The sequence below is a fragment of the Crinia signifera genome, chromosome 4 (assembly GCF_055691185.1).
Source record: "Crinia signifera chromosome 4, ASM5569118v1, whole genome shotgun sequence".
Classification (NCBI taxonomy): domain Eukaryota; kingdom Metazoa; phylum Chordata; class Amphibia; order Anura; family Myobatrachidae; genus Crinia; species Crinia signifera.
Genome location: NC_139220.1, coordinates 165,780,737 through 165,808,162, shown reverse-complemented (window position 1 = coordinate 165,808,162; position 27,426 = coordinate 165,780,737). Strand labels below are relative to the sequence as shown.

At 41.5% G+C, this 27,426-nt stretch overlaps 1 protein-coding gene across 1 annotated transcript in view; it reads left to right on the top strand.

The window, feature by feature from the left end:
* Nucleotides 1-579: 579 nt before the first annotated feature.
* TBC1D22A (TBC1 domain family member 22A) overlaps nt 580-27,426 on the top strand; it is a 548,927-nt gene continuing 522,080 nt past the window's right edge. The window contains exons 1-2 of the mRNA XM_083182915.1: nt 580-862; nt 23,662-23,718. Of these exons, the coding sequence (XP_083039041.1) occupies nt 801-862; nt 23,662-23,718 (119 nt within the window). The 5' untranslated portion in view covers nt 580-800. The remainder of the gene's footprint in view (nt 863-23,661; nt 23,719-27,426) is intronic.

Below are 27,426 nucleotides of genomic sequence, written 5' to 3'. Positions count from 1 at the left end.
AAGGGGACGTGGTTACAACCCTTTTGCCCATGGCCACGCCCCTTTGTTCGTGGCCACGCCCCCTTTCTGAATGTGTACCGATTTCTTATATTCAAATGTTGGAGGGTATGCAGTACTCTGGACAAATAAACAGCTTCTGGGGTGCCTTGCCTTCATGCAAATTTGTATAACAGCCAGTTCATATGAGAACAAACCAAGCGTACCTGTAATGTATTTTGTCTATATTTAACAATAAGAAATCTGTTTAAATCCAAGGAGTGCCACTTGGTTTGTTCTCATATGAACTGGCGCATATACCTTTTGTTTTTTTTTGTTCTTTTGGAGACTGTTAAATACATAGTAGGTGTGTATAAGTGTAGTACTTATGATAGACAAGAAATACCTTAAATTACAAAACGTTCTTATAATGGGATTTAATGGGAAACAGATTCCACTTCTGTACAAGATAACCAACAACATGGCGACGTGTGCCCTGCCAGAAGACATATTTCAGCAGTGCATAGTTCTCGGGCTAATGTTGTGACCTGTGACACGCAGCTAGTGAGGAAGGCGAGACGTCAGAATTTCAATACATGGATCTTTAAGCGCTGGCAAAAGTTTGTTGACTTCCGCACTGCTAAGCATCGTCACTTCTCATTGGATAGCATTCATCAGTGTGTCAAGCCGTCCAATGGCGGTGCTGTTACTTGCTGGACCAAACATGGCGGCTCCCAGTTACAGTGGATAGGATTTTCGGTAGACCAAATCAGCCGGTAGCGATTCGTCCCGTAATCTGGGAAATTTGGTAATGTGGAGGGAGGATGTCTAGCGACACCGGCAGAAAGCAGTTCTGGAAGAGGAATGTCTCTAAAGTACCGGGAAGGTACGTAACCCATGGTGATAGCTGGTGACAGGGCAGACGTGCCCGGGAGAGGGCTGGTCTGGTGTTACTGGCCACTGTACATGGTCATCCAGTTAGTAGTAATAGCCGTATTAAGCAGGCGCGACTGGGGAGAGATTGCGGCATGGATTAGTACATACAGGGCAGTGTGCTGGCTGCTGTCAGTATTCTGTATCATGACGTTCCCTCCCTCTTGTTAGCATACACAATACATACACTACACTGTATACTATCCCGGCTCCTCTATAGCTCGCTGTCAGTGTGTTAGCCCACTAATGTGTGTGTCTGTGTATCCCCAATGAATGCCAGGGCTCATTCCTGCTCCATGGATAATAATCATGGAGTGCAAGTGTTTCTGTCTCAGCACACTTACCATTATAGTATAATGGTTATTAATTTAACACACACAAAAGAGGGAATTTAAGATGGGATGTTGCTATAGACAACCTATCAGAGTCTACTTTTATATTTACATAGCACCTTCTAGAAGATAATAGTATCTGATTGGTTTCCCATAGCAACATTCCATCAGAAATAGAACTCCCATCTTAGTAAATTTCTATCATGATGTGGTCTTGTCTTTGTAGACAAACCAATAACAATCTCCCCACTATTAGAAAGTTTCATCTGGATCTACCTATATGGCAGGCTTGTGTACAAGTAAACATTTACAAATGTTTTAGTACAACAGCCAGGTTAACTGTAAACACTTTGCACTTGTATTATGCTGATTTGATAATATGTTTTTCTTTTATATTTCTGTATTGCATGCATGATTATGTTATGGTGTGTACAAATGGTCGATTAGGCTTGCTATTCGATCCTGATGCGGTCAGATCGAATCGGGATCAATCGCACGGCAAGCCATCCAACATGCATGCGATTTGGACGATATAGTGCGATCTGCACTATATAGTCATTGCTGCCCTGTCTATCTGGGTTTCAATTTGTGCTGCGACGGGAGCGGGCATCGAGAGTGCAAGGTAAAAAAACCTGTGCGATCTGTATGCGATTTTGACTATATATTCAAAATCTCATGCTGATTGTACCCTTGTGTACACACCATTAGACTACTATGTTGTATGAATAAACTGTAATTTATAAATTAGCTTCATCCAAAAACAACATCCAGCACTAATTTCTATTAACGACAAGATCAATGCCCTGGTTAGACATCAATGTGGGTAGCCACTGGGCAATATTGAGCTGAAAGCCGCTCGAAACACTAAGTTTGAGCTGCTTTCAGCTCAAAGCCGCCCAGTGTGTATGGCCATTCGATGAGCGTTGATGCGCGCTCCCGCATCATCATCAGGAGAGCTGCTCATCTGCTTCTATTACCATAAGATGAACGGCTTAGTAGATGACTTTGCATAGCGCTGTGCTATGCAAAGCCCCCACCCCCGGCTGACAGCGACATGCAAGGCAACTGGCTAAGGGAGCCTCTGCTATGATGTGGCCATACAATGATGGTATAGCGGATCGACAGTCACATGGTTGACTGCTAAAGCGTCTAGATCGACAGTAACAGAAGATTGTTGTAAGCTAATTGTCGGGAACGTGTTTGACAGTGACAAGGTCGACAAGAGTTTTCACGTTTTTGGTGTCTAGACCAGTGGTAGCCAACTCCAGTCCTCAAGAGCTACCAACTGTTCACATTTTCCAGACAACCTAGCTGCTGCAAAAGGTATAATCATTACTTACTGACACATTTTAAATGATCCACAGATGGAGATAATTACTTCAGGAGATCTGGAAAACATGTACTGTTGGTAGCTGTCGAGGACTGGAGGTGGCTACCCCAGCTCTAGACATTGCAGACTATTTTTAGACGTATAGCTAGACCCATTCGACCATTAGAATTTATTTATTTATTTATTTACAGGTTCTTATATAGCGCAGCAGATTCCGTTGTGCTTTACAATAGTAGACAGTGATAAAACAAACTGGGCAACAACAGACAGACTTGGGGGTTAGACGGCCCTGCTGCAAGCTTACAATCTATAGGGATATAGGAGGGAAACACAAGGACAGGCATCAGTAATAGCATAGCAGTCCCAACAAGTTACAAGTCCAGAAGGGAAGCTATATAATACATAAGTGCCTCAGAGGGTTATGCGTGTAGAACTTAAATATGATATGCTTGCCTGAAGAGGTGAGTTTTCAGGGAACGCTTGAAAGTTGAGAGGCTAGCGGAGAGTCTTATTGTGCGTGGAAGGGCATTCCATAGGTAGCTATAAAGAGTTGTTAGGTTGCCATGAAGATTGGACATTAGCTTGCAAGTTGAAATTGCAGATCCAAATATACTCAAGTCGCTAAGGAGTGATTCAATTCAAATGGTATAAAACTATATATTAGTTTCCTGTATATTTATTGGAAACACCTCTGCAATTTGCATAATCCTCTGTGAATGTTTCTAAGAGAAAATAAATAAATATATATATAACATAAACCATAAAATTGTGTGAGTAAATAACCGATGGATAGGCAGATTAAATATTTAATGTGTAGAGAAACATATCAGTTAAATAATAAACTGTGTTGCAAGGCACCGTATTCTCAGTGTGTGGTCAGCTAGTGCGCAAAACCACATTTGGAGACAAATGGGCTCAATCCAAAGTCACTGATAGTAGAAAGATGTTTATTTTGCCCAGGCCACATAAATCGTCATTGGTGTGAGTCACAAACTTTGCTGGGAACAAGTTTATTTTTTTTTTTTTTTCCAAGTCCAAGGAAATTGTTCTGCTATGAAGGTCTCTGCAATATACTCACGGTTTGAATAAAGCAGCAATTTTCCTTTAATGGTATAAAAGGTCCGTTAGATGAGATGGTTGCCTGAGTCCTTGGGTCCTGCTGTAATAACCACTCTGGATAGCAATGCTTGGCTCATCATTGTGAAAGACTGATGGCAATCCCAGGTAAGATGCACACAACCTGGGACCATAGTCAATCTGCAGCAATGGTGCTCCAAGCATTGCCATCCAGAGAACTATAAAATCCAGTTGTTGGGAGCAGTTAGTGTGAGGTACCTTGCGAAGAAGAGTGGGACCAGTCCAGACAGCAGAGAGCAAGAAGACTGCATATCATGGAAGGTGGGAGATGCTCTGTTGATATGAGATAGTGTCCTATGTCCCAGCTGCCTGCTGATACTACCCATTAACAACCACACTGCTGTTATGGCTGCATGACTCCCACCACTTCTCCAAGCTTGCCTGAAGCTGTAATTAACAGCTATGTAAGATCACACCATCTCACGTAATCTAGGAAGGGAGATCGAAAATAAAAATCAGGGTGATTTAGGAAATAAAGCTTTCATCTAAACATAGAAACTGAAGCATGTGGACCCGATAGCTATAAACATGTATAATGTACCTAGGACAGTGGATAACCTTGACACTCCAGCTGTTGTTGAACTACACATCCCAGCATGCCCTGCATCAGTTTTAGCATGGCCTAATAGTAAAGCTGTAGCAGGGCATGCTGGGATGTGTAGTTCAACCACAACTGGAGTGTCAAGGTTAGCCATCACTGACCTAGGATGAACAAGGAGACTGCAGATTAACTTAATATATAACATTTACAGATTTAGAGACTCAGTCGCACAAAGTGCAACCATTCTGTATACAAATTCAGTCTCACACAGTATACAAGTGTCACAAATCAAATTACTAAGCAGTCTCCTCTTGTGTCCTAGTTGCATTGCATTGTCACATATTTCTGCAAAAAAATGTCACCATACACTAGCAGAGTTGCTCAAGGCCTTACTGCTCACTCAAAAAATGCATTTAGCTGATGGTAAGGAATACAAGCTGCTTCAATTTATTTTGTGCTTGGTATTTTAGGGTGACATTCTCTGTATGTTTTTCCTCTATTGTTGTCGCACTGAAATTTGTAGTACAGTAGACTATTGTCATGAACCAATGATAACTATGGAACCTATGGACATTGGTTTTGTAATGCATCTCTGCTTCACAATCAACTTCTACAAGTTTATACATCTTTACTGTTGAAGTTAGAGACTGAAACGTTGATGGAGCAGGAAGCTTATGTGGTCTTTTTTTTTTCCATATATAAGAGCAAAGGGATCCCTGAAATATTATCTGTCTTTATTTATTGTTCCATATATCATAAAAGGGTATTTCTCCAATATGGTCTTAATGCAATACATATCGAATTTTTTAGTGTAAACAGGTATGTGTACATAATTGCTTACTAGTATTCATTCTAGCACCCGCCATCTTTGATAATCCATGCAGTTCCTCTTCCCTGCCTGGGGTGTCGCTGTCTGCTGTAGTGCTTCTAGCACAGTATGGTCTGTATATCAGCAGTGATATGCAAATCAGACCTGTGCTCGAAACACCACAGCAGACAGCGACAGCTCAGGCAGGGAAGAGCAACTGCATGGGTTTTCAAAGATGGCGGTTGCTAGAATGAACACTACTTACACTCGTAAATCTGATATGTAATAAGGGATAACTGAACTTTTTATAAAGATATTGCTACATTTTATAAGACTGTTCTATTGAGACCATATTGGAGAAATACTCTTTTATGATTATACTTGGAACAATAAATAAGGACATTTTTTAAAAAAGTATCCCTTTGTTTGTTTCATCTGTAGGGACGAAAGGCGATCGAAATGGATATAAGTAAATAGTTTGGAAACATCTAAACCAGAGCCGGCCACTGCCATATTTGTGGTGTTTGTTTATAGATGATGAGATGTTGCTTATAGCAAACAATCCGATTCTATTTATTTAGTATGATCCAAAAGATTATAGATAGAGTCTGATTGTTTGCTGTCAGCAACTTCCCATCTTTAATAGAACTCCCATCTTAGTAAATGCACCCCTTACTGTCTCCTCTACATAATTATGTAATCTGAGGGATATGTTTATGTATCTAGGATCAGACCCTTTGTACATCCACCTCCCCTCTTATACAAGCCCTTCACTGGCTCCCCTTCCCTTATAGAATCCAATTCAAACTTCTAACACTCACTTACAAAACTCTTACCCACTCCTCTACCATTTACATCTCTGACCTCATCTCCCTTTACACACCTGCCTGTCCTCTTCGTTCTGCTAATACACACCGCCTCTCCTGCATACTGATTACTTCTCTCCACTCCTACCTCCAAGACTTTTCACATGCTGCTTCCTACCTCTGGAACTCTCTACCTCTCTACCTCCGACCCTGAACCTCTATACAAAACTTCAAATGGCTCCCAAGACCCATCTCATCACCAAGCACAGCCAACTCTCATCCTAACCCACAGTTACTTGCTCATTTCTTCCCCATCTGTATCACCCCTGTATGTCTGCCACTCCCCTTTAGATTGTAAGCTCTCACGAGCAAGGCCCTCTTCCCTAATGTGTTTTTCCTTCTCTTACTAAAACCATCTTTGATGGCACCAAATCCTATGGTTTTCTGCCACGCTGATACTTATCCCTGTGTCCTCTGCTTACAGTATGTATCCTGTACTTGTTCTTTACAGTTTTCAACTGTACGTCACTGTTTTGGGTATTCATTTATGGACTCTGTGATTGGGTGCTTCGGATCCATTGTGGTGCTATAAAAACAAAGGATAATAATAATATTTGATGATATCTAGTAATAAAAATATTCAAACTTAGCCAGTGTTTTTTCTCTCAAATTCTTTAAATTAAAAATACCCAGTAATTGCAAATTATTCATATCTATTTGATGTAAAATCCCCTGCAGTTTGCAGCCTTACTCTTGACGGAAAACTGTGCCATGAATAATACAATTCACATATTATATTCCACAGCAGGTCACATTTCTACACTTACTAAAAAGATAATCTACATTGTACGATTGGCAGGGGGTTCATTCTTCAGTTGCAAGGTCTAACGGAATAGAATAGAAACTGTGTTGTCCTGATGGCTCTTAAAACAATTTAAGTCTATATGATTGAACGTGTTGTGATTTTGATTTTGTGTCTTCACCAGGAGAAAATGGTAATCATACAGTGTGTGTGTGTGTGTGTGTGTGTGTGTATGTATATGTATGTGTGTGTATATATATATATATATATATATATATATATATATATATATATATATATATATATATATATATATATATATATATATATATATATATATATATATATATATATATATATATTGTAATGGTTTCCTGAGTATGTTTATTGCTATTATTTATTTAAAAAAAAATTCTGTCCACTTATGTACCAGTCTTTCTGCATACATTTTTATTTTTTGTCCTAATGCGACCACCCTTACTTTATTTGTCAGTGGTTCTTAAAGCACAAGCGAAGGGGTAAATTTACTAAGAATGGAGTTTTACTGAAGATGGGATGTTGCCTATAGCAACCAATCAGATTATATCTATTATGTTCTACAACATCCCATCTTCAACATTACTCCCATCTTAGTGAATATATCTCTAACAGTCAACGTTTCAGTCATATCTATCCTTAAAACTTGGACTGTTATTGTGCTTTAAGGACTGTGGTTGGAATCCTCCGCTCTATACCTTACCTTTTACCTCGTCAGATTTCACAGCTAGCTGCTTGTAAGAAATTATTTTCTGCTACAGCCAATCTCTTTAAAGTATTTACTTAACAAAATCTTTTAATCGAATGCTCCGTATTTGGCCTCGTTACGATGGTTGGTGGACTGCGCATGTCTTTTGTGCGTATTAATTATTTATTTATTAGCAGTTTCTTATATAGCGCACACAGATTCCGCAGCGCTATACAGAGAATATTTGACCATTCACATCAGTCCCTGCCCCAGTGGAGCTTACAATCTATATTCCCTACCACATGTACACGCACACCCAGACATTCTAGGGTTAATTTTTTTGGAAGCCAATTAACCTACCAGTATATTTTGGGATTGTGGGAGGAAAGTGGAGTACCCGGAGGAAATCCACGCAATTTCGGGGAGAATATAAAAACTCTGCAAAGTTAGGGCCATGGTGTGTATTGAATCCATGACCTCAGTGCTGTGAGGCAGTAATGCTAACCATTACACCATCTGTACTGCCCTGCGTGTGTGCAGGTCCACTATAAGAACAGTCACGGTGATAGGCAGTCGCCGGGCGTTCACACGTAGCGATGTGGGGCGTAGGGTGGCCGACTCGTCCCATGGGAATTTTGCTCCCATGGGAGTGTGGCCAGGGGCGGGCGACTGACGACACATGACGTCAGCCGTCCTCCCTGTCTGATTGGTCTTCTTGACACATTCCCTTGCATGGTTGCAAGGGGATACGGTGGCAGCGATGTGGCGAGTGGTGAGTTGTGCATTCATATTATATCCTTTCCAGAACTGGTGATGTTTTTTTTTTAACATGTTATATTTCCTCCATGTTCAACAAAAATTTGATATGTATAATTTCTATTTATACCAAATCCAAGTTTTGAACGTCTCAATAAAATAGTTTGAAATCCACTGAAACTTTGAATTGTGCACAGTAAGTAGTTAGTGGCTTTCAGTGTTTTAGGTAACACATGAAGTTAACTCGTAGCAAGTTTTAATAAGGTGTTTTGTAGAGATGAGCAAATTGTTGTCTAGTTTTGCCGGTTTTTAATGCAGGACCGAGTTTGTCCTACCCTAACCACACCCCAAAGCCATATGAGTTTTCAATCATCCTTTCAGCTGTAATTATATGTTATACAATTAAATGAAAAGTTCGAAAAAATTGTATTCCCAAAGTATTTTGTATTGAGAAGCGTTAACAGAATAAATCCATTTAAATTTCCTGATATGAGACATTCCAAAGGTGAAGATTATTGCTAGTTTACTTGATCTCTGTTTTAAAAGCCAATGTATACATATGCAGGTTATTACCATAATGCCAAGGAACTCATACATGGAATTTTATAACATATTTAATGTTGCAGCACTTGAAAATGGACTTTCCGTAGGACTTGATTATGTTCCTAGTTTAGAATAGAATGGCCACATGTTGACCCTGCAGTTTATATGTTTTACCAGAATTTGAGATTCCTCAGACTTGGCACCTTCAACTCTCCAGTTTTAGGAAGCCTGTGCCTAGCTTTAGTTTCAGTTCCCATCCGTTAAGTATAATAGTTTTTGATATGGACAACGATTGATCCTCTTGACCACGTTTGCCTGCTTTTGGACCTTATTCTGGTTGGCACACAGCGCAGCGAAGTTTGCAGCACTGCATGTCTTTTTAAGCCTGGCCGCCGTTCGCACTGACCGCAGCCCCCCTTCACAGGGTGAATTTGCCTTCACAGTTGCAAATGGATGTTTTACAGAAACATCCAATCGCAGCCTATAGGACGACATCCACATCATAATTCCATGGTCCCTGACCATCGAATGATGTGGTGAGTACACACAAAACTAAGACACTCTCAGGTGTCTTAGGTTTGCGTGTGTCCTGTGCAAGGACAGGGTGGGCAGATGACATCAGGTGATGTCAGCTGCCCGCCCTAGGCACCTGCGTCACCGGGGCCGTAGCATGCAAACGCCCTGGGTGTTCCCAGGGGTGAATCCCCAGGGCCGCCGCCCCCCCACCCACACTGTTGTGTGCGAGCGCCTGAAGAACACTCGCACACAGTGCATGCACATGCTCATAAATGTGCAGATTAAAAACATTGCGCTCCCATGCGAATGAATCTTGCAAATGCTCAAAGCACAGGTAATATGTACTTTGTTTCATTCAATGCTACTCCATCACATGTGAATTTCTCTCACTGGACTTTGTGACTGGTCGCAAACCCAGTCTGTTATGGTCACATCCGATGCGACCATGCTATGCAAGTAGTTAAATAATAGTTTTTGTAGTTTACACAGAGCTTTCTCCTTCCTACTTCATGGCAGCCTTACAATGGGTTAACCCCTTATCTCCCAGTTTGTAGACAGGTAGTTTTTTCTCTGACGCTAGGATCCTCCTCCTTCTTGTATATCTGCTCCCTCTCCCTGTGCGCCCTCAGTCTTTTTCTGGTCTCCTTAGGAGTAGGTTAGGTAGATGGTAGGTTTGTTATTTTATTTACCTTGTGTCACGGTTTTTGACTCGGACGGGTGAATGCCAGACCGGAAATTGGCTTGACCTGACTTAGGGGTGCAGAGTATAACCGTACCGGTGGTTTTCGCCAGTGACCCCTCCAAGCGGGATTTGGGCTTCGCTGCACTCGGTACGCCGGTCGCGGTCCCCTGGTCAGGTTTCCCACATGGTGCTGGTAAACACTGGCCGTAAGGCAGGGTAAGCTCTGGAATACTCATGGTCAGACTTGCCGGGTCAGGAACTTGTAGACAGATACAGGTACTATAGGAGTAGGCTTGAGCAAGAGTCCATGTACTAGCCGGGTCATACACTGGGAGTCACAGGATGCAGTACACAGGGAGCGGGCAGGAGAATGGTCACAGGACAAGCCAAGGTCATACACAGGATGTCACGAATGCAGTACACAGGGAGCAGGCAGGAGAATGGTCACAGAACAAGCCAAGGTCATACACTGGATGTCACGGATGTAGTAAACTGGGAGCAGGCAGGAGAATAGTCAGGAGAATAGCCGGAATCATACACTGGTAACACTGGATATCAGACCAAGCACTGGGAACGCTGGAGCAGGTTAGTGAACCTATACTCTGGCACCTTCTGTCTGCCAGAGACTGCCATTTATAGGAAGCACAAGGAACTGGATCACCTGTGCCTCAATCAATGAGAGCTGAGCATGTCTCACTCAGGTGTTTAATCATTAGCAATGGTCAGGTTACAAAGAGCTGTCTGGCAGCATGGACTCACCCAGGTGTTGTAATCAATTAGCAAAGCTCAGACCACACAGAACTCCCTTGCAGCATGGAGCAGGGCTGAACTGACAGGAGAAGACACAAACCAGGTAAGAACCAAACAATAACTGAATGTTGTGACACCTTGTCAGTCAGCTGGTTATGCGGCTGTCCCTGGGTGGTGCAGGGATGGCGGTGCCTATATCCCAGTACATGAGTCCTGGCCGGCGGCAGTGGCTATAGTGTACGGGAAGCATGCTGCTACAAGCTTACCGCATAATGCTCCCAGCTGTACAAGTACACAGAGCGTCTTCCGGATCAGCGTCATGACGCACTACCGGGAGCGGCGTGTGTTCCACAGGTATTAAACCATGCGTTCCAACTAGCGGCGTGCGTTCCACGGCACTTCCCGCGCTTCAAACGCTATTTAAGAGCCTGTCACTAATGCTTGGTAGAAGCTGACTTTCATGGAGGAAGCCTCTAAATCTGTTATCGCGCCACCCAGGTAAATCCTCACCTTGAGGACTGGTTATATTACTTTTGGTACTTGTTTCCTAGCACGGCCACAATCTTCTTGGTCGTGTGCCTTAACTTTAAGGCACACGATGCCCCCGATGGACCCGATTTTCTTTAAAATCAGGTCCATTTTACCGTCAAATGGAAAATCGGGTCCATCGCGTCGGTCGTGTGCCTTTAATAAGGCACACGACGCGACCGACGCGATGGACCCGATTCTCCATAGGCTTCAATGTTAAAAATATTTTAACATTGAAGTCTATGGAGAAATCGCGTCCATCGGGTACATCGCGTCGGTCGCGTCGTGTGCCTTAACATGGCACACGACGCGACCGACGCGATGGTCCCGATTTCTCCATAGGCTTCAATGTTAAAATATTTTTAACATTGAAATCGCGTCGGTCGTGTCGGTCTTGTGCCATTATAATGGCACAAGATAAGATGGACTTGATTAAGTCCATCTTAACATAGTAATCAATGGGAAATGGGCCAATATGGGCCATTTCTCATTGTATATGGCCCCGTCATGCCCCCTCATTGTAAACGCCACCCCACTATCGACGCCAACCCGAAGCGTGGCGAGCGCAGCGAGCCCGCGAGGGGCGGCGGTGCGCGTCCTCCGACCTTTTCATTCCCCTACTATCCACGTCGGCGTGGAGGTGAGAATAGAATAGTGTGGCGAGCGCAGCGAGCCACCGAGCCCGAAGCGTGGCGAGCGGACGCGTATACCTGTGAAGTTATACGCGTCCCCTCGCGGGGCTCGCTGCGCTCGCCACGCTTCGGGCTCGGTGGCTCGCTGCGCTCGCCACACTATTCTATTCTCAACTCCACGCCGACGTGGATAGTAGGGGAATGAAAAGGTCGGAGGACGCGCACCGCCGCCCCTCGCGGGCTCGCTGCGCTCGCCACGCTTCGGGTTGGCGTCGATAGTGGGGTGCGGTGTACGCCGTTAAATTTGGGGGGGTTGGGAATATTTTACATTGAATGCAATGTAAAATCGGGTCCCAGGGACCCGATTTACATTAAAAAAAAAAAAAAAAATCGGGTCCAAAATCGGTCGGTCGCGTCGATCGCATCGCATGCGATGCGATCGACGCGATTTTTCCGACACGACCACCCCGATGTCAATCGGTGTGGCCGTGCTAGGAAACAAGTACCTTACTTTTTCATGGACAAGTAGTTAGTGAGTGTTTCTTTTACTTTTAGTGTGTCTTCTGCTAAGAAGAAAACATGCAAGAAGAAAGTGTTATCTAAGCAGTGCCCTGATTGTGACAAATATTTTGTGGGGAATCTAGAGAATATATTCTGTGGAGAATGTACTAAAACTAAATCTCCACTGCAAACCCCACCCGCTCAATTCTCTGAATTTATGGAGTGGATGAAGAAAACTTTTATGTCTAAAGATGAATTCTTTGCCAGTAATAAGAGGAGTAGGGCTCTGGCAAGCCTTGATCATGATTCAGATATGGTTCCGATATTGTCAGATGATGATGGGTCTTTTGCTTCTTCAGCTGATTCAGGGGAATTGATTGAGGATGATCATAAATTTAATCTGGAGACAGTGGATTCAGTTTTGAAGAATTTGTATAAAACTTTGAATTATAAGGAAACGGTAAAGGAAGAGAGTGATCATCTTTTTGAAGATAGAGCCAGAAAAGGAAGACACTTTCCTCTGCATAATGTTGTGAAAGACGAGGTAATCAGAAACAGTGACGGTGCAGATCCCTTGGGTACGGTTATGGTGGCAGGAAGACTTTCACAATTTTCCAAGACAATCCAAGACCAATGGGTTTTGAAGATTGTAACCAAGGGATACCATTTAGAATTTGCCACCAAACCTTTAAGAAACAAGTTTAAATTCAAGTCTCCCAAGCCAGGTTTCAGAGACTTCAGTATTATTTCAAAGTGTACGAGACTTGGTAAATTCTGTAGCGGTAGAAGAGGTACCGGAGTCCGAAATAAAAACAGGATTTTAATCAAAAATCTTTGTAGTAGAAAAGGCATCAGGAGGTCTCCGTACAATCCTAGACTTAAGAAAACTCAATATGAAGATGCTAAAAAGAAGTTTCATATGGAAACTCTAGACTCCATCATTCTAGGAGTAAAAAGGGAAGATTATTTAATCTCCATAGATCTGAAGGATGCTTACTTTTATGTGCCAATAAGAGAAAGGACAGAAAGTATCTAAGGTTTTGTGTGCAAGGAACACATTAACAGTTCACTTGTCTACCATTTGGTCTCACGTCTTCTCCAAGATTTTTCACAAAAGTGCTGGTAACTTTGATTGCGTATCTAAGAAAGACAGGAATAAAAAATTGGGCCTACTTAGACAATCTTATTGTCTCAGGAGTGTCAAAAGAATCCGTAATGGCAGATGCAACCGTGGTAGTGAAAGTGTTACAAGAACACTGATGGCTGATAAACTGGGAAAAGAGCAATTTCATACCATCCCAAATCATTCAGTTTTTAGGTGTCATAATAGACACAAATCGATTCACAGTCGCTCTATCAGAAGATCGCTGTCTAAAAATACAAGGTGCCGTGGCTACAATTCAATCACAAAGAAGAATTCAACTCCGAACAGCAGTAAGTCTGTTAGGAATGCTTTCCTCTATGATCAAGATAATTCCGTAGGCCAGATGGAGAATGAGAGTCTTCCAGTGGAGTCTGCTCAGATACTCCAGAAGTCGAACTTCTCTAAATCTATACATACATGTCCCAAGAAAAGCAAGGGATTCTCTAGACTGGTGGGGAAGCAATCTTCTGAGGTCGAGATACTCTTCTCTAGAAAACCCACAGTTTATGGTTCTCACCACAGACGCAAGTGCAACAGGTTGGTGAGCACATTTTCAAGACAAAACCTGTCAAGGAATCTGGTCAGTTCAAGAGAGCAGGCTATCTTCCAACCAGAGAGAATTAAGAGCCGTTTGGATGGCAATCTGTTACTTCAGAAGTCAAATTCTAGATTCACATTTGAGAATCATGTCCGACAACGTTACTGGAGGAACAAAAAGTGCAAGTCTATTAGAAGAACTAAAGAACATTATGGATTGTGCAGAAGAACAACTACAATAAATTTCAGCCTTTTACCTACCAGGCAAAGAAAATCAAGAGGCAGACTATCTGAGCAGGAAAGAACTTTGTTCAGGAGAATGGGAACTGCAAGACTCAGTTTTCCAGAAGATAGTTCACCGGTTTGGTCTTCCAGATATAGATCTAATGGCGACATACAACAACAGGAAGGTGAAACAATTCTTCTCCAGTTTCCAAATGCCAGAATCATCCGGGATAGACACACTGACCCGAGTTTGGAACTTCAAACTCTGGTATATTTTCCCACCAATTCCTCTAATATCCAGAGTCTTGAAGAAGATCAGAGAAGACAGGGCTCTGGTAATTGTCATAGTACCGTTCTGGCCAAGGAGAGCATGGTTCCCAATGCTACTGGATATGGCGATAGAAGAGCCGATGACACTGCCCGTGTCACCTTACATGACAAGGGCCCCTTTTCCATCAGGATCCTCAAATACTAGCTTTAACGGCCTGTAAATTGAGAGGCAGCTATTAAAGGAGAAGGGTTTAATACCCTATGTGGTGGATCTTTTGTTACAAGCCAGGAAAAAAGTTACATCAAATATTTATTACCGGATATGGAGAATTTTTTTTAATGGAGTAAGGAAAAAGGGTACTCAAGAAACTTTACAGTTCCAGACCACCTACAGTTCCTGTGTGAAGGTTACAAAAAAGGACAAGCAACTGCAACCCTGAAGGTGCATATTTCGGCCCTAAGTGTCCTTATGGATAGCAGATTGGCTGAAGATAAATTAATTCAAAGGTTTTGTCAAACCATTAAAAGGACAAGACCTAGAATAAAATCGTTCATACCTCAGTGGGACCTTAATCTGGTTCTTAATGTTCTCATTAATGCACCGTTTGAACCCATGGATAGGGTGACATTGAAATTTCGGACTTGGAAAGTTATGTTTCTTGTAGCAATTACATCTGAAAGAAGAATTGGGGAGCTTCAAGCGCTGTGGGCTCACAATCCTTACCTGAAAATTTTTGAGGATAAAATAGTACTACGTACTAATCCGTCTTTTTTGCCCAAAGTGGTTTCCTCTTTTCATATAAATCGTGAAATTGTGTTACCATCATTTTTTCCAAAACCATCCAATAAAAAGGAGCAAGAACTACATACATTGGATGTGGTAAAAGCGGTTTCTATATACCTTAACCGAGTCAAGAATTTTAGACATGCAGAAACTTTATTTATTATTCCATCGGGTGCTAGAAAGGGATTTGCTCCTTCAAAGCAGACGTTATCCAGATGGGTCAAAGAAACAATTTCTTTTGCCTATAAAAAAAGTTGGACGTCAACTACCAGGGATAGTGAAGGCACACTCGGCAAGGGCGATGTCAGTATCCTAAGCTAATGAGGCAAGAGTATCAATTAAAGACATTTGTGAAGCTGCAACCTGGTCATCCCTTCACACATTTGCCCAACATTATGAGTTGGATGTGGCTAAAGAACATTTCGGAAGTCAAGTTCTTAAAAAAGTCATGTCATGAGGTATTGTATTGCCCTCCCATATATGCTTCGGTATATCCCATTGTAAGGCTGCCATGAAGTAGGAAGGAGAAAATAACGTATTATACTAACGATAATTCATTTTCTTCGGAATACTTCATGGCAGCCCATATATATCCCTCCCTATGTCTGTTTTTTCGCTAGGATCCAAGCGGAGACATTCAAAGATTGAGGGGGTACAGGGAGAGGGAGCAGATATACCAGAAGGAGGAGGAACAAGGGGAGGATTCTAGCGTCATAGAGAAAAAACTACCTGTCTACAAACTGGGAGATAAGTGGTTAACCCATTGTAAGGCTGCCATGAAGTATTCTGAAGAAAAGGAATTACAGTGAGTATAATCCGTTATTTTCTGGAAAATAAACTGCTCACCTGCATCTTAAAAACATGCCTTTTCACTGTAGTGAGGTCAAGGTCAATGATCTTACTGTTTTTGGAGCAGCAACACGTATGAAGTGTTTTGCATGTTTTGGTGGCACTTTTGCAATAACAACCACTAATGATTTGGGGGATTTGTTCCTGGGGCCATTTGATCAATACATAGAAAAAAATATTTGTTGGGTCCTGTCTGTGTGAGTTAGTTATTGAATGTCACGATCCTGAAACTTAGAAACACTTTCTTACCATTCAAGTGTTTCTCTAAGCTTGCTCTGCTGTACAGTATGCGGTATGCCGGTAAACTGGTGTCAGTCTGGTGTGGCTCACGCCTGTTCAGCGGCACTCAACTCCTTGGCTCTGTCTCCTCCACAGCAAGTACTTGTTCCTCACAGCCCTCCGCCATGTTTGGAGCATATCTTGGTTTCTATAGCATTGTGCAAGTGTCCATCCTGCTGCACAGCCTGACACCCCCCAGTGGTTATCACTGGTATCCTTTTTTCCATCTGATTCCCAGTATTGCTACTACTATCTCTTCTAGTTATCTCCACTGATCCTGAGTCCATCGGTACCATCAATACAATCAAACCCCATTGCCTTCCTGTATTCACTGCTTACTACATCTAAAATGCTCACGATGACTTGAGCATTGTATATATAATTTACAGATTGGGGTAATTTCTGTTTTCGATTCCTGCTGCTTCCTTCTTGCGCTGTGTGTATCACAGTGCTGCATGTTTGCTTACTACATCTGCCTACCTGCTCATCTCTACAGTCTTCATCAATATCTGTAACCATTGGTGAACAAACATAGGCATGTCAGGAAGCTACAACGATGATGACAGATTCCAGTGTTATTGGTATCTGATCTGAGCAACGTTTACTTATCTGTAATGTATTGTATCCTCATTCCATTTCATCATCGATAATCACCATAGGACAACCCTGATAACAAGCCTCCATCAGTTCCTGACAATTCCAGTCTCCATATTCAACCGTTCCAAGAACTCTACTGGTTCCAATCCAGACTAAATTATATTTGGACTCCAGCCGATTCCAAGAACTTCATTCTGGTCTCAGTATTATTTCAGTGTTTACTGATTCACAGACTCTGTACTTAACTTCTATAAATGATATTTGTTTGGGCCCAAAACACCAGCTCACTCCCTGAGGTCCACCCTCATATGTGGGCACAGTTTATCAAACCCCCTGCTTCCACTATTATCCAGCATCAGAGCAAGTCCAAGCCCAAGGTATGACATTTAAGTCTTTAAAATAATGGGTACTATACAATTTTGACTCTAGGGGGGCACCATTAACTAACAACTTTTGCATATCCGTATTCTTCTATTACACGTGTCGGTTAAACTATAACATTTGCCAACACTTACATTTATTAACCTTGCTTGTTTCTTGTGTTTCATGTTGCCAAGAGAAGGATGATGGGGGGGGGGGGGTTGCGTTGGGTTCCGAGCAACCAGAAACCCCCCCCCCTCGTTTGCCTTTAATGTTCATATTAAACCAGCATCCCTGGTAGTGGAAACACAGCAGTTGTTGTTTTAGTGTCAGAATTGTATACGCTTGATTATACTGCGCTGTACTGGCTTTCCGCCCTATAACTGGCTGCAGGTAATCCTCAGCTTTCTGTAAGTGTTTTATTGACAGATGTATCAAGCTTCACAAAGTGATTAAGTGGAGAGTGATAAAGAACCATCCAATCGGCTACTACCTGTCATTTTTGAAACCCAACCTGTCACATGAAAGTTAGGAGCTGATTGGCTGGTTTGTTATCACTCACCATTTTTTCACTTTTTGAAGCTTTGTACATCTGGCCCTAAGACTAGAATTCAGGTCACTTGATGCTTGATTTATTGCAGGTCTGTTTGGATTGTGCTGGACTTGATGCTTTCCCCAGTTGGTTTCCTGTTGCTGACCCAGGTTAATCATTCTAGATTCCCGACCCTAGCTTGCTTACTTATTTTAATTTTGTATACTGCTTGCTATTAACCTGTTCTGGGACTTGGTATTTCTCCAGTTTGCTTCCTGCCCTGAACTAGGGCTGTTTAAGAACATTCTGATTCCTGACAGCCTTGACCATCTGTCCACCTTTGTTAGTTGTAGTAATTCTTCAGTTATGTATAGTGTCTTCAGCACAGAGAGCTATATGACCTGTGGAGTTTCAGCATCATAGTCCATACTACATGGCAAAACCCTGACCCTCTTTCACCACCATACTTCTGGTATAATTAGCATCAAACTGAGCTGGCCTAGTCAGAACTTGTCTTTGCAGATGAGATTTGCTACTTGACTGATATAATTTGACCACCCACCTTCTTGCATAATGAAATGTCTCTGTCCATAGGTATATTATGAGGTGGGGGGTTTTATTTTATTTTTTTTATTGGTTCTTGTTTACTAATAGTTTGCTCTCTTTTTTTATTTTTAAATCTGTACATTTGATTTATTATTCAGTTCACATAATAAAACTAAACAAGCTTTCTGCATTTAAATGTTCTTTTAGTGACGAGATTGTATTGTTACTGACTCGATTTTATAAGTAGATTTATTGTGTGGGTGGAATGCAAATTGTTAGTGAGTATATCTTATGCTTGTGCTTTCAATGGCTTCAGTATTCAGTATTGTTCTTAACACTAGTAATTATAGGGGTGCTTTGTTGCCCTCACTAAATTGAAACTTTTAACTACTTTTGTTAAACATTTTGTGTCAGAATTTTTTTTAATTGCTTACAAACTGTTAAGCATGTATTATTGAATGTTAAGATGTAAAACATTGTGAAAACCTTTTTTTTTTAATGAAAATATTTATTCCAGTGTTTAAATGGTAAAATATCTATTTTGAAAGCTAAAGATTTAAAACATGTTTGTGTTTGTTCACTTAGCGCACTCTGTGGCAATCCATAAAATATTTTATTTCCACACTTGGCTGGAATTTTTATGTCCTTTGCATTTCTGTCCCAGTACATCTACTTTGAACTATTTCACATTGTAAAATAATTGGCATTTATACATTTTAGCAGTTCATTGTGCCACTTTGTTCAGTGTTGGTACTCCTTATAAATACATTGTGCTGGATAGCCATTTTCAGTTCTGTATAAAAGTGTGACATAAACCTTTGTTTTGATTCAGACATTACACTAAATAAAAATACTTGTATTATCAATTACATACAGTCAGGTCCATAAATATTGGGACATTGACACAATTTTCATATTTTGGGCTCTATACACCACCACAATGGATTTTAAATTAACCAAACAAGATGTGCTTTAACGACAGACTTTTAGCTTTATTTTGAGGGTATTTACATCCAAATCAGGTGAACGGTGTAGAAAATTTTTAATGGTTTCCATATGTGCCTCCCACTTTTTAAGGGACCAAAAGTAATGAGACAATCGATTCAAACTATTTCATGGACAGGTGTGGGCTATTATTACATTATTTAATCATCAATTCAGTAGGTAAAAGCTGTGGAGTTGATTCTGGGTGTGATGATAATTGCTTTTGGAATCTGTTGCTGTCGACTCTCAATATGAAATCCAAAGAGCTGTCACTATCAGTGAAGCAAGCCATCACTAGGCTGAAAAATCAAAACAAACCCATCAGAGAGATAGCAAAAACATTAGGTGTGACCAAATCAATTGTTTGGAACATTCTTAAAAAGAAAGAATGCATCGGAGAGCTCGGCAACACCAAAAGACCCGAAAGACCACGGAAAACAACTGTGGTGGATTACAAAAGAATTACTTCCCTGGTGAAGAAAAACCCCTTCACAACAGTTGGCCAGATCAAGAAAACTCTCCAGGAGGTAGGTGTATATGTGTCAAAGTCAACAATCAATAGAAGACTTCACAAGAGCGAATATAGAGGGTTCACCAGAATATGTAGCCATTGGTGAACCACAAAAAGCAGGAAGACCAGATTAGAGTTTGCCAGACAACATCTAAAAAAGCCTTTACAGTTCTAGAACAACATCCTATGGACAGATGAGACAAATATCAATTTGTACCAGAGTCATGGGAAGAGAAGAGTATAGAGAAGGAAAGGAACTGCTCATGATCCAAAACATACCACCACATCAGTGAAGCATGGTGGCGGTACTGACATGGCGTGGGCATGTATGGCTGCCAATGGAACTGGTTCCCTTGTATTTATTGATCATGTGACTGCTGACAACAGCAACAGAATGAATTCCGAAGTGTTTCAGGCAATATTATATGTTTCTATTCAGTCAAATGCTTCAGAACTAATTGGACAGTGCTTCACAGTGCAGATGGAGAATGGCCCGCAGTATACTGTAAAAGCAACCAAATAGTTTTTTAAGGCAAATAAGTGGAATGTTATGCAATGGCCAAGTCAATCACCTGGCCTGAATCTGATTGAGCATGCATTTCACTTGATGAAGGCAAAACTGAAGGGAAAATGTCCCAAGAACAAGCAGCAACTTCTCAGTGGAGTGTAAAGATAGGGGAATCCAGCTAAAGAGAGGCTGGATAAAGGCTGACAAAGTCTCTTCTGGGGCACTCTTAATTGATTTATTGTTTAAAATATAACTTTTATTTGATTACTTTTTAAAATACATGTATGTTGAAGCAGATTATCTCATAACTCTGTCTTCTATTTGAGGTAGGGCACAACCAATTATCTACATCGTAGTGCTTATGAGGCACTTTTTATATGTCCCTCCTAAATATATATATTTTACCAGTAAATCTGTTCAGTTTTGTCACCTTTTATAAATCATGCAGAGGCATAAATTATTGGATCCTTATTTTTAGTGGACAGATTTTTTATATTCTAACCAATATCTGTACAATTTGGATCAAGTGATGGTAAACTACCTATTGTTTATTTAATTAAATAAATACAATAAACTAATTAATGTATAGATAATTACTCCCCTGAAAAGATGTAAAAATTAAAAATATTTAGACTTAATATGTTATCTGATTTTTACTGTGATTCCCTGCTGGTATAATGGTTTGCACTCTGGGCTAAATTATATTAACCTTTAAGCATAACAATGTTTCAAAGGTATAGTTGTATCAATATTTCAATCTACCAACACACATAAGTTTTTAGGGTACTTATATGTTAGTTGGGCGCCCACTAAACTACTTGCTTAGTTTTACGCGTCCCCCCGCGGGGCTCGCCGCGCTTCGGGCTCGGTGGCTCGCTACACTATATAGAATCAACTCCATGCCGACATGGATAGTGGGGGTATGAGTGTTCTAACTATAATGGGCACCCCCTATTTCCTCCTTATAGAGTTTTCTCCTTCCTTCTTGCTTCCCTGCTATCACCACTGATTGCAAAAGGTGGGATATTTTTTTTCTAACACTAAACACGCCCACAGGGTGACTATGACACCCCACCACGTAACTGGCACAATAATTTATTTTTAAGGATGATGACATCATATGTATGTACAGTATGTATGGGATACGGTCATTTGGTCTACAGTATGTTGGTCGCCAAGCATTGGGTCAACACCATTAGGTCGACATGGGTCTAGGTCAACATGGGTTTAGTTCGACAGTTCATTAGGTTGAGACAAGCATTAGGTCGACAGTCAAAAGGTCAGCATGGGTTTTTCGCTGTTTTTTGAACCGACATGTGCCGACAGGCGGTATTTCATGCCCTAACATCGATTAGGGAGTGGTGGGAGAATAAATTAATGTGCCCGAAGCATAGCAAGTGGATGCGGTGCATTCAAACTGTGTCCATGTCGACTGTGTTGACATTCGGGTAAAAAAACACTGAAAAACCCACGTCGACCTTTTGACAATTGACCTAGACACTGTCGACCTAATGCTTGTGTCAACTAGACCCATGTAGACCAAGAACCATGTTGACCTAATGCTTGTCGACCAATATACTGTAGACCAAACAATCCCAACCCGTATGTATATATGTATTGGACTACGCCTTTTATTTACTTCAACAAGAGAACCCTTCCTGAAACAAGTATTATTGTTTATATCAGGGGTGGGGAACCTCCGGCCTGCGGGCCAGATACGGCCCCCGCACCCTGCTTGTCCGGCCCGCCCGTCCAACTGCATATTTTATTGTTTAACAGCCGCCTGCCCGCCTGGCTATATTACTGCAGTAATATAGCTGTGCGGGCGGGCGGCTGATTAATCAGTAATATAGGCGGGCGGGCGGTGGGCTGATTAAGCTTGATTCGCCCTCCCGCCCATCCGCCTATGTTACTGATTAATCGCAGCCGCCCGCCCACCGAGCAAGAATCCGATTCCTACCTAATCAGCCGCCCGCCCACCCATATGGATGACTGCTGCGGGGAAATGTTGAGAACCAGCGCCCGCCAATCACAGTGGCTGTGGATGTGATGCGTCCACAGTGATTGGCGGGCATGATGCGGGCGGTAGGGAGGGAGACTGGTCGCGTGGATCATTGCATGGGCGGGAGCATCCTACAACAGCCGCAGCAGCAGCCATCACGCTGTGCTGCCACAACTAAAACTGTTAAAGGTAAATGCTGCTCCTCTCACCCTCCCTTCCCCAGTGACTGACAGATCCAGGGGTTGTCATTTACCCCTGGATTCACACCCAAACAGGTTTATGTGATTATGTCTGATTATCATAATCAGAGATAATCACATAAACCTGTTTGGGGGTGACACTGCCACTTTTTCCACTTTTTATGAGTAAATGACAACCCCTGGATTAATGCTGTGCATTAATTAGCCAGTCCTGGTGTCTCTGGCCACATGTATATGCCGCTGCCTGTGTATAATGCCCATGCGTATATGCCGCTGCCCTGTGTATAATGCCCACGCGTATATGCCGCTGCCCTGTGTATAATGCCCACATGTATAATGCCCACATGTATATGCCGCTGCCCTGTGTATAATGCCCACGTGTATATGCCGCTGCCCTGTGTATAATGCCCACGTGTATATGCCGCTGCCCTGTGTATAATGCCCATGTGTATATGCCGCTGCCCTGTGTATAATGCCCACATGTATATGCCGCTGCCCTGTGTAATGCCCACGTGTATATGCCTCTGCCAGTGTGTATAATGCCCACGTGTATATGCCGTTGCCCTGTGTATATGCCGCTGCCCTGTGTATACTGCCCACATGTATTTTTAAGTTGATCATTTTTATATGGCCCCCGACGGGTTTTCAAATTTTCCAAATGGCCCTCGGTAGAAAAAAGGTTCCCCACCCCTGGTTTATATAGTGCAACCATATTATGCAGTGCATTACAGACTGAGGTTAATCATTGACCTCTGTGACCAGTGTAAATTCCCAAACGCACAAGTGGGTCAATTTTTATCAATAGCCAGTTTACATATTTATATTTTTGGGGGGCTGTGTGTAAAAAATGTGGCCCTATCAATGTTAGACGGCAGTATGGAGCACTGAGCCACCTTGTTAGACTAATTATAGGCAATTGATGTATATAGGAAGAATGGTAAAGTTTACTGAATTATTTTATTCTTTTAAAACTTTTTATTATTGTGTATTGAGTTCTGTACTGACATTTTTGTTTTTGTTTTCTCCTGCAAATCAGTATTCAACATGTATACGGAGCACAACATCCGCCTTTTGATCCACTGCTTCATGGAACGTAAGTGTTTTTATTTATTTTTTATGGTTCTTTCATCTCATTTATCATAAAAAATAGAACAAATGCCCATGAATAAGCTTTTAGACCAGGTTTAATGTTTTATGGGCAGTTGACCTATTTGCACGTTACGCTTTCCTTTCTGGGAGTTATTACGTGAAATTTTGAAAATCAGATTTCAGCATGAGGTTTGGGGCTGATTCATGCTTATGTATGTATGTATGTATATATGTATGTATGTACGTGTGTGTGTGTATATATATGTATATGTATATGTCCGGCGTCAGTGCGGCACTCCAAAGATACTTCGTTTAGGCAGGTAAAACCATTATTTTATTTAGAGCTCTAAATAAAATAATGGTTTTACCTGCCTAAACGAAGTACTGTATCTTTGGAGTGCCGCACTGACACGGACATATTTACCTTAACATTGTGCAGGCACCTAAGCCCTGAAACTACTTAGGAGGCTGTACCGAGCTGCTGGCTGCAGATATATAGATATAGATATATAGATAGATAGATAGATAGATATGGAAAGAATTACAGCGGCACTCATGGGCTAGTGAAATAGAATTGCTTCTTTTATTGTAGTATTTCTACGTTTCGGTCTGTCTCCAAACCGTCATCAGGAATACAGCTTAAAGAAGCAGGTCATGTATTTATAGCAAACAGGCAAACAGTGAAAGCACACGTGAAAAACTCCCGCCCACTGCAGGCTGGTGATGTCATCAGTAATTGACAGTCTCTTAGCAGTGACTGTGCATAATTAAGTGAAATTTACATACAGTTAAGGGTAAATAGAGCAAGTGCATTTACAACGTTACCACGGAAACATAGCAATGGTATCAGAGGTTCAAAGGCATATCTGTGATACAATGTAATAATTGTTTCAGCACTGTTTGGAAAGAAAAATAAATAAAAGCAGCATATCAATATAACGCATCATCATTTTTTTTAAAGAAAAGCATGAGCACATAACAGACGTTGGAATGCATGTCCTTAGACAACTTAATTGTTAGATACTTTGTGTAAATAAATCGCTACTTTGTCATACACATTGTTGCAGATCTCTTGGTTAAATAAATGTAGGGAGTTGTTGCTTCAACTAAGCAACATTATGTCCAAGGCTGCGCTTTTACATGTCTTTCCATTACAGTATCAACAGTTCTCTTTGCTTCTGAGAGGTAGAGTTTTTAATAGAAACTTGAAAAGGACAAGTATTCATTTAGCCCATGTGGGTGTACAGTATTAAGTTGTGCTATCCACTTTGTTTCTAGCTGTAGGAAGGTTTTGTTTCTATCGCCCCCTCTAGGGTTAAGTTTGACATGTAGAGAAATAATACTTAGTAAAACATCACTTTTATTGAGTTCATTTAAAATAGTTGCGAAGATATAAAAAGGACTGGACAACACATAAGAGACTACACACCTAGTGTGTCTAATACCCCACTTTCCCCTCCCCACTTACAAACTGTATATATATTTGTTGTTGGCTACATTGGGGTTTCCGTTGGACACGGTCCCCAATCAGTACACTGACACGGTCTCTGGCGCCAGAGCCGTGTGTGTCCCTGCCTGTTCTAGATCCACATGAGCGAGGGAGTGCACACAGGCACACCTCAGACTCAGCTCTGCGGTTGGAACGCAGGTTGTGGAACTACTGGCTCCAGCAAGCCTAACAGCAGCGCTGAAACGGCATCACATCCGTGTTCAAGCGCGTACTGGTGGCTGCACTAAGTGAGCCTCAGGACTATTGTGATACATTGTATATGATAAAGTTACAAACCTGACTTATCCACATTACATGACTTTGGTAATATAAACAAGTCTTCCGTGCCACACTATATCTATTATAAATAATAACGGTGATAACGGGTAGTGGGGTCCCGCTAGGTGAGGATTCTTATCCTTTTTAAAAATCACTATTTGTTGTCTTATGTGTTGTCCAGTCCTTTTTATATCTTCGCAACTATTAAATGAACTCAATAAAAGTGATGTTTTACTAAGTATTATTTCTCTAGGTGCACTAAGAAAAGGCACTCTTTTCTGTCCTCCTTAAAATATCCTGTCTGTGCCTCTGGTAGCACACCCTCGCATTTACATATATTCAATTAATCAATTATGCTATGAGGGTCCACCCGTTTGTTACAATAAATCTACCTCTGTGCGACTGACAAACCTTTCTCTAAACGTTTTAAGTTTGACATGATCTATCATCTTATATCTAAGTTGTGCCATATTATGCTTGTGAGTTTTGAAGTGATTAGCCACGGGTTGGTCAATAGGTATGCCACTTAAAGCTTTCTTGATTGCACTTCTGTGCTGGGCCATTCTCTCTTTGAAGGTACAGGCTGTTTTGCCTATGTAGTACTTTCCACAAGGGCACCTTATGTAGTACACCACGTATTGACTATTGCAGCCTAATACATGTTTGATTTTGAGTCTTTTACCAGAATGTGGGTGTAAGAAGGAGTCCCCCGTTTCTAGGTAAGTGCATGTTGTACACCCTAGGCATTTATATACTCCTGGTTTTTTAGTGAGGAAATGTGTATCTGGCTTAGATGTCAATTTTGAGATGTCAGTATGCATAATGTGGTCTTTGACATTTTTGCCCCGTTTAAAACATGACAGTAGTCTTTTGTTTTTAAGGGGTTGCAAGTGCAGGATCATTCTGTATCGATGGCCAGTGGTTTTTTGCTGTGCGATTTATGGCTGTGCTAGCTGTAGAGTATGTGTTCACCCAAATTACCGCCTCTTCTGCTTTATTGGTTGTTTTAGGGGTCTGTATTTTGGGTTGTATTAATGCTTTGTTCATAGAGGCCATACGACTCTTGTTAGTATATCCCCGTTGTAGGAATTTTATTCTCATCCTGTCCATTTGTATTTGTTCATCTAAGGGATCACTACAGATTCTGTGTACCCTTAAAAATTGTGAGAATGGGAGGCCTTTTATCAAGGGAGCTGGGTGAAAGCTGGATGCTGCAAGCAAGGTGTTGCAGTCCGTGGGTTTGGTGTATAGGGAAGTTTGCAGGCTATTATCTTTTTTATACACAGCCACATCCAAAAAATGTATGCTGTGTGTTTGTATATTGTATGTGAATTTAATGTTCACATCCCCGGTGTTGATTTCCTGCATCATGGACACAAACTCCTCTCTGGTACCCAGCCATATTATAAACAGATCGTCTATATATCTTGTGAAGAAGTGTATTTTGTTGGCCCATCTATGCTGGAAGAATAAGCAGTTCTCTACAGTAAACATAAAAGCATTTGCGTAGGCTGGAGCTACGCAACTGCCCATTGCACAGCCCAACACCTGTTTGTAAAAGACATGGTCAAACAAAAAATAGTTTCTGTCCAAAGAGAGTTCAAGCAAGTTAATGAAAAAGGGAATGCATGGACCCTGGTAGATGTCACTTCTATTCAACAAGTCTTCTGTGGCTCGGAGGCCCCTTTGTAGTGGAATGTTAGTGTAAAGACTAATTACATCAGCAGTACACCGTAAGGCATTAGTCGGTAGCTCACCCAGATCTTGTAGCTTAGTCAGGAAGGTGTTGGTATCTTTCAGGTAGGTGGGTTCTTTCTGCACCACTGGTTGTAGATAAAAGTCCAAGTACCTGGCAGTGTCGTAATAAATGGAATCCCTTGCCGACACAATTGGTCGACCCGGCGGCTTATCCTGTTTTTTGTGCAGAAGGGACAATCCGAGAAT